The 8,112-nt window shown below is 67.6% G+C and overlaps 1 protein-coding gene across 1 annotated transcript in view; it reads right to left on the reverse strand.

The window, feature by feature from the left end:
• Positions 1 to 131: 131 nt before the first annotated feature.
• TFAP4 (transcription factor AP-4) overlaps positions 132 to 8,112 on the reverse strand; it is an 8,793-nt gene continuing 812 nt past the window's right edge. Inside the window, exons 2-7 of the mRNA XM_035339904.1 lie at positions 4,294 to 4,459; positions 3,982 to 4,080; positions 3,470 to 3,640; positions 3,018 to 3,155; positions 1,653 to 1,811; positions 132 to 1,531 (exon numbers count right to left, since the gene is read on the reverse strand). Coding sequence (XP_035195795.1) covers positions 1,337 to 1,531; positions 1,653 to 1,811; positions 3,018 to 3,155; positions 3,470 to 3,640; positions 3,982 to 4,080; positions 4,294 to 4,459 — 928 coding nt within the window. The 3' untranslated portion in view covers positions 132 to 1,336. The remainder of the gene's footprint in view (positions 1,532 to 1,652; positions 1,812 to 3,017; positions 3,156 to 3,469; positions 3,641 to 3,981; positions 4,081 to 4,293; positions 4,460 to 8,112) is intronic.

Here is an 8,112-nt window from a genome sequence, read left to right on the forward strand (position 1 = left end):
CCCCCAGCATGGGACACGGCCCCAGGACCAGTGTCCTCCTGCCACATCCCGGTGGCTTCCAGGGGGCAGCGTCCCCAGGGCCGGATCCACCCTGTCCCCGAGCCCCCACAGACATAACGCTGGGGCAGAGCTTCTAAAAAACAAAGTACAAACTTTATTTTGTTTCTTTACAAAGGCACAAGCCTCTTTTTTTTTTTCACTTTCTTAACAAAATATAATAGCTTCTCAATGAACACAAAGACCTGAAAATCGTAAAAAAAAATACAAAAAAAAAATGAAAGAAACCGAGAGAGAAACAGCTGTGGCTGGGGAGGAACCTACCAAATACCAACAAGGCTCTACACACGACTGGCCTAAAACCCTACAGCCAAACAGGGGGGGTGAGGGGGGGGCAGAGGCAGGGGGCAGAGGCGGGACAAAAGTGGGGCCCCCCCGCCCACAACGAAAAACAGAAGCGACACAACCACGAAACAGAAAAGCTCTTCTCACCTGACGAACCCCGCAAACCGGATTAAGTGCTTAAAGGAGGGAGGGGAGAGGGAAGGGGAGCCCCACAGGGCCGGCACCAAAAATGGAACCCTAAAACCCCATCCCCGCGGCGGGGCCGGGCATGCCGGGCAGCCTGTGCTCCGACGAGCCGGATCCCGCTGGTGTTTTGCTCTCAGGGTGGGTGGGGATCCTCGTCCCGGCACGGTGCAGGATGCTCGTGGGGTGCGGGAGCTGCGGCGGGGCAGGCGCACCCCGAGCTGGGGTCCCCGTCCCTGTGGGAGAGCCGGTGCTGTGTCTGCGACCGCGTCGCTTAGAGTCTGCCCCCCCCTCCTCCCCCCCCCGCTTAAAAAAACAAAAAGTTTAAAACAAAACAAAAAGAGGTGGAAAGAAATCAAAATCCCAACTGACATCCCCCCCCCCCGCCCCGGCGTCCCGAGGGAAACCCGGCTCTGGCCGGCACGGTGCCCGCTCGCCAGCGGGAACGCCGGGACCGGCTTTGGTTCTGCAGGATTTCCCGTGGGCGGGGGGCGAGTTTGATGAAACCGAGGGGGCTGGGGGGGGCTCTGACCCCCGCCCGGCCCAAACCCCGGCTGCACCCCGAGCCCCGGTTCCAGTTCTGTCCCCCCTCGAGTGCCCGCTGCCGCCCCCCCGCCCCGGCCCCCCCGGCTCCCCGCTCGCTGGGAACTGAGCAGCGAACGTCGCCTGGTTCTAGCGCTCTGATTTACAGTATTGGAAAAAGGTCATAAAAGAGACCCAAATCGCATCGTATTTTTTAAAAATTTCAGCATATTCTCTGACGTTTCCCTCCCTCGCCCCGCTCCCCGCCCCGGCTGCTGGCCGGGGGGTGTCAGGGCAGTTCCCCTTCCCCCGAGGGGTCTTCTTTGCTCTGGTCCATGGAGTCACTGTCGTTGCCCTCCGTGTCGGAGGCGGTGTCGGAGGCGGAGGGCTCGGGGCAGGCGCGCGCGGGCGTCACGATGACAGCACGCCGCTGCTCCTCTTCCTGCAGCTGCTTCTCCTGCGTCCCCTCGATGTGCTGGATTGCCTGCCGGGGGCAACCGACGGCCGTCAGGACGGTGACACCCCCCTCACCTCGGGTTTGGGGACCCCCACGTCCCCGGGGCACCCTGCGGTGCTCCCCCCCGCACTGCGGCAGCCCTTCCTACCTGAACGATGGTGTCCAGGTTTTGCCGGGACGTGGAGACTGTGTTGATGACCGAGGACGGGCCCATGGTGACCACGGTGACGTGATGGGAGGGAGGCGGTGCTGGTACGATCACAGTGGGGTGGTGGGTGGGCGCTGGGGGACCGTGTGCTGGCAGGAGCTGGGCACAGAAACAAACCCCCCGTCAGCACGGCAAAGCCTCCCTCCGGGTGAGCCTCTGGGGAACTCCCCCTCCAGGGCAACAGCTCCTGCCCCAAACCCCTCGTCCCCTTTGCCTCTGCCCTACAGAGCTGTGATCTGTAAGGAACATCCCCAGGTCCCCGCACCCCAACACTGCTCTGCGCCCCGGACCAGCGCTGGGGGCCTCGTGGCCACCCTGACGCGGGTTTATCAGGGGCGGCAGCAGCGCCCTAACCCGTCCCTCCCGCTCGCGGCAGCATTTCGCCGTGCCCAGTTTTCACTTGGCTCGAAGCGAGGAGAGAAGCAGAAGAGGGGCAGCCCCGTAACTGCACACGGCGGGCAGGAGCCCCTGGACCCGGGCAAGGCGGCAATGGGGAGCGCCAAGAGGCCATAAAAGCTCCATCAGCTGCTGCTCACCCGTCCTGGATGGACACCAGAGGACGCCAGCTGAAAGCTGCAGTCAGCTTTGCTTTGGCAGAGCAGGAGGCATCCGGATGAACTTCAAGAATTCCCCCCCCCCGCCCCCGTATCCTGAAGCTTTTGGTTTTCAGGCAGGCAGAGCCTTAAAGCCAGACCCGAGCGGCTGCTGCGCGCTCGCCCTGCTATCGCCCCGACCTGCTAAGCCGGGAACATGCCGCACCCCTCGAAGATCCCCGCTAACAGCGGGTACACAGAGCTGCCCTCGTGGGAGGCTAAGGAGCCTTCACCTAAAAATAGGCTGAATTTCCCCAGGAGGCAGCCGGGAGGGCTCCTGCAGGGAAGCATCTCTGCAGAAGCCAAACGACAGAGGAAGGCGGTTTGCCTCGCTCCCTTTTACGCTTCCCACCCCTAGGGGTGAAGGCTCCTGTCCCTGCAGTCCTGCTACTTCTGCCAGGCAGCGATGCTTGCCAGCGTGCCTGCTGCCCGTCCCCGCCTTGCAGGCGGCAGCGAGCAGTTCTGGCATCCCCCAAAAATCAGCTGGAGTCCCCCAGTGAGACGTGAACCCTCGGCACCAACCCCTTCCAAGCTCCCTAACACTGGCGCTTTGCTGGGACAGCGCTGCCCACCCCGGCCTCCCACAGGTGCCAAGCACCTCACCGAACCGCCCTGACCCCTTGTGCTTCGCCGCCCCGCGCATCCCTGCAGGGACGGGGGCTGCCGGGGCGTCCCCGCAGCCGGGCGGGCAGCGGGACACATCTGCACTCACCTGGGTTCGGATCTGCTGCTCGCGCTCTAGCTTCTCCTGGTGCAGCAACCTCACCTGCTCCTGCTGCTGCTGGAGCTGCACTTGCTGAGCAATCACCTTCAGCTTCTCGGGGTACATATGGGCCTCCAGGGAGCGAACCTGCCAGCAGAGAGGGCCCTGGCGTGTTGGGGGAGCACAGCCCGTGCCACGCACGCTGCCCTGACCCGAGCTGGGACGTCCCCGAGCACGAAGCCAGGGGGTGGACAACGTGGGGACAAGGGCGAGAGCACACGGCCGAGCCTGGGGACAGGGAGCCGGACGGCGGAGCCCTCTCCTTACAAGAGGGGCTCGCTACAAGAGGGGCTCGTCCCAGGCACGCAGCCGGACCCGCACCACCTCCCGCATCCCCACGGCGCAGCCCGCTAGAGGGCGAGCCCGCCCCGCGCACGGCCGGCTCCGTCCCGCGGCCTCACCTGCTCCTCCAGCATCATGCGGACCGAGCGCTCCTTGTCCAGCTGCTGCCGGAGCTCGATCATCTCCCGCCGCAGGTCCTCGGCCTTCTCGTCCTCCCAAATGTCCGGCGAGCCGATGCCCTCGTCTTTGTCCTCCGCCCGTCGCCGCTTCGGGGAGGAGCCGCTGAACTCCTGCCGCCACGGGGACGCGGTGTCAGGGGACGGGGCCCAGCCCTGGCGCTGCCCTCCTCTCCCAGCCCTCCCCCCGGACCGGGGCTGGGCAGTGCCACCCCTGTGGCCGTCCCCAGCACAGCCCAGGGCTCCCCACAAGGGAAGGGGCTCCTGGGGACACGGGCAGCGTGTGGGGTCGGTGCCTCCATCCACTCCCCCGGCCTGTCTGGAGGGCAGGGCATCTCCCCCAAGCCTCCATGTCCTAGGACGGACCCCGAGGAGAAGCAGCCAAGTGCTGAGCAGCGGGAACCGTCCCTTCCCCAACCCCCAGGACCGTCCCCTCCCAGCGCCCGGGGCAGCACCTGGATGAACCGCTTGAGCTGGGTGTTCTGCTGCAGTAGCCGGGTCTTCTCCTGCTCCAGGGAGAAGATGTACTCCGCCGTCTGCTGGAGGATGGCCGCCTGCAGAAGGGCCGGGGGGGGGGCGGTGAGGCAGCAGTCACGGTCCCTCCCCGAGCCCCCTGCCCCGCACCTCCCCTGGGATTTCCCTGCAACCAGCGCCCCACAGCACGCCCCCCACTCTGCCCTTCCCAGGCATCGCCCCACAAGCGGTGTAGGGAACCGCAAGGTGCGGGACCGACACCCGCGTCACCCATCGCTGCGGCCCCGGCTCACCTTGCTGAGCTTCTCCCCGTCCGTGTGCGGGATGAGGGTTTTCAGCGACTGGAAACCGGCGTTGATGCTCTGCATCCGCCTTCGCTCGTTGCTGTTGGCGATCTCCCTGCGTATCCGCCGCTCCTGGTCCCGCTGGGTCTCCGGAGTCAACGGGATGTTGGCCAAGCTGCGAGAGAGGCTGGGTGTTAGAGGTGGGGTCTGCACCCCCGTGCGTCCCCCGGGGACCGGCCGCTCGTGCTCTGCATCCCCAGCACCGCACCGCCTCGATGTGCGGCCCCGAGCGGCCGAAGGGATGGGGAACACCGTGGAGAGAACCCTCCGGGAGGGCAGAGCCAAATCCCGACGGCACGGCCAGAGCTGAGCCCATGGGGCGAAGGCAGGTGGGACGCAGCGCAACCTCTGTGCTGTGCAGGACGGGGAGAGGCTGCGTGATGCTGCCGTCGGGGCAAGCTGGGAATGCTCCCGTACCCACAGGGCTCCAGAAAGCTCCAGAAAGCCAGGAGGAAGGGGGACTGACGGACACCCCGTGAGCAAAGACGCCCTGCTCCACCGGCATCGCCTCTGAGCGGCCGCGGGGCCGTGCCACGCCGTGCCCACGCGCTGGCAGGGGCCGCAGGACCTCGCGCGGGCGGGAAGGCGAGGCCGCCGGCTGCGTCCCCGCAGGGCCGGCCAGCGTGTGTGGCCCCGGGAAGGCGGCTCCCTCCGCCCCGCTGATGGCTTCCAGATGACAGCTCCCGGCGGAGAAGCCCCCGTCCCGCCCGAAGCCGCAGCTCCCGCCTGCTTCCTGCGCGCCCTCGCCCCACAGCTGGGCCGGGAAACACCGCCGGCCACCACCACCGTGCCCCGGCCGGGCGCTGCGCCCCGCTGAAGCCCAGGGCTGGGGGGGTCCCGGTTCTTCCCCCACGCTTGGCTTCTTCGGCAGCCCCGAGCTGGTGCAGGGAGCAGGGAGACCAAATCCTGGCAAGCAACGGGGCAATAAATGAGCAGAACAAAGGGGATCTGTGGCGGGAGGGTAGGGGCAGCACGCGCACCCCGCGCCTCCTGACCCCATGGGGTGCTGGCACGCAGAGGACAGTGACGGTGGCACGGGGCAGCCAGCAAGGCGGCGAGCAACACGGAGCCCTGAATGCTGGGGCGACAGCCAGGCACCGAGACCAAAGCGGGCGACGCGTGCCGCAGCCTTCCCCCACCACCCAGCTCCGCGCAGAGCCGGGGCTAGGGAAGCTGCGAAATGCCAAAGACAAAACAGAGGGGACAGGCGGCCGGCACGAGGCGAGATAAGAGGGGCTTTGGCCTTCCCCTGCAGGCAGCAGCGCCGTGCACGGCCCCAGCCTGTGTTTTAACACGCGTCCAGGTGCCAAGCAGCACCAGGGGCTGACGCCACGGCGCAGGCACAGCGAGCCGAGCCTCCCCGTTGCCTCTCGCCCCTCGTCTGCATCGCGCCGGGAGCGGGGCCACAGCGTTATCTTCAGCTCCAGCACAGGGAGCCAGGACCGTGCCGTCCCGCGCCTCGCTCAGGCTGGGAAGCAAAGCCGTGTGCCCGGGGAAGGTCCTGGCTCAGCCCGTGGGGACAGAGAAGGTACCAGTGCCCGGCTGCCCAGACAGCGCTGCGGTGCAGGCTGGCACTGGGTGAGAAGCACTGGAGGCACCGGATCCCCCGGCACAGCTCCGCAGGGGTGCCCCCGGGCTCTGGATGGGTCCTGGGGCTCTGCCCCGCGTGTGCCCATCGCGGCCGTAAGGACGCAGCGCGACGTCGGGGCAGCCACAGCAGTGGGCACGGGCTCACGTCCTCTCGTCGTGGGGACAACCCTGCCGAGAGCGAGCGTGGTGGCTGCCAGGGTCACCGTCCCTCCTCAAGGGCAGGATCTGCCCCTCGTCATCCTGCACCGATGCCTCTAGGCCACCGAGGGCCACCAGCTGCAGGCCCGCAGGGGGAATTAGATGGGGATGTTTCGGGCCGGGCAGCGCGGAACCAGTTTCTTAAATACAAGAAAAGGAGGAAGAGCCCATTTCCTCACCAGCAGACCTCTCGTAACCTTCCCCAGCTGCTCTTCCTGGGAAGAGACCTAAAAAGTGACAGCTAAATACAGAAAGGGGAAAAAGAAAGGCCTCGATTCAGAACCTGTCCTGGTGCCCAGTGCCACCCCAGGAGCGGGCTCCACACCGGGAGCTCCACGCGGTGCCCGGCTGCTGCCCACCTGCACCTGCCCGCAGCCGCAGGGACGGGGCAGAGCCCTGAGCGGGGCAGATGCAGCCCCAGCTCCAGCACCACCGCGCTGGGACGTGCCAGCAGCACACCTGGGCTCTCCCTTCCTGCTCCGGCCACTCCTGTGCACAAAAGCGCTCGTGCCATAAACGCCACAGCGGGGAGAAGCCCCGGGGTGCCCACAGCCCCCACGCTGTGCCGCGGGCGCACCCGGACGCGAGGCATGGGCTGGGCAGGTAGAATTTGATCCTTCCCTCCCCAGCTGCATGGCGGCACCCACGTGGGACCCGGCGGGGACACCAACGCTCGCCTGGACCTCGAGGAAAGAAAAACCACGGGGGATCAAAGCTGGCTGCCACCATGCGACTCGCAAGGACGCGTCGGGGCTCTGCGGGCGCACCGCTGAGCCAGCCCGTGTTTGTCGGTGCCCGCAGCTCACAGCCTGGGCTGCACCGGTGGGCTGGATATCCCCGAGCTCCGGGTGTCCCCTTGCTCCCAGACAGGGTGTTGCTGAACTCTTCAAGCTCTCAGGCAGGGTGTCCCCGAGCTCAGGGTGTACCCAAGCACCCTGAGCTCACCACCTGGGTGTCCCCAAGCTTCCTGAGCTCACAGGTATGGCATCCCTGGGGCTACCCATGCATGCAGGCAGGGTAGGGCATCCCCAGGCTCGAAGGCAGGGTGTCCCTGAGCTCCCCAAGCTGGCAGGCAGGACGCACCCAGGTTCCCCGAGCTCCCAGGCAGGGCGTACACACATTCCCCAAGCCTGCAGGAAGGGGATAACAACCCCAAGCTCCCAGGCAGGGTGCGCCTGGGTCCCCCAAGCTTGCAGGAAAGGCAGGGTGTCTCCAGGCACGTGGGCAGGGCATCCCTGAGCTCCCCAGGCTCACGGGCAGGGTGTCCCCGAGCTCCCTGAGTCTGCAAGAGGGGTGCACCCCAGCTCCCCGAGCTCACGGGCAGGCTGTCCCTGAGCTCCGTGAGCCCACAGGCTGGGTGTCCGGGAGCTCCCCAGGCTCACAAGGAGGGTGCACCCCAGCTCCCCGAGCCCCCCGGGGGCAGCACCCGCCTCCCCGGGGCCGTGCGCCCCCGAGCTCCCCGTGCCCTGAGGCAGGCCCGGGCACCCCCGGGCCACGTCCACAGCGTGCCCACGCCGCAGCCGGGCCTGGGGCCGTGTGTGTGTGTGTGTGTGTGCGACTGTGTCTGTGTGCGACTGTGTCTGTGTGTGACTGTGTCTGTGTGTACACGTGTGTGTGCGCGGGGGCCCGGCAGAGGCCCGAGCAGGCCCCGCGCAGGGCCGTGCCGCCATGGAGCCGCGTGGGGACCCGCCGGGGCCGCACCCGGGCCGAGGGCGGGGCGGAGGGGCCGGGACCGGGGCCGGGATCGGGGCCGCCATCCCCTTCCTCCTCCTCCTCCTCGTCCTCCCGCGGCTGGGCCCGTGCCCGCCGCATCTCCCCCCCCTCCGGGGGCGGCCTCGCTTTGTGCGGCGGGGCCCCGCGGCTCGCGGCCGGGCTCCGCACTACAAGTCCCGGCAGCCCCGGGCCCGGCCCGCCTCCTCCGGGAGGGCTGCAGAGTCACGGCCGGGCCCGCAGTAAACACACCCCCCCCCGGCCCCGCCG

This window comes from Oxyura jamaicensis, chromosome 14 (assembly GCF_011077185.1).
Source record: "Oxyura jamaicensis isolate SHBP4307 breed ruddy duck chromosome 14, BPBGC_Ojam_1.0, whole genome shotgun sequence".
In the NCBI taxonomy this organism is placed as follows: Eukaryota; Metazoa; Chordata; class Aves; order Anseriformes; family Anatidae; genus Oxyura; species Oxyura jamaicensis.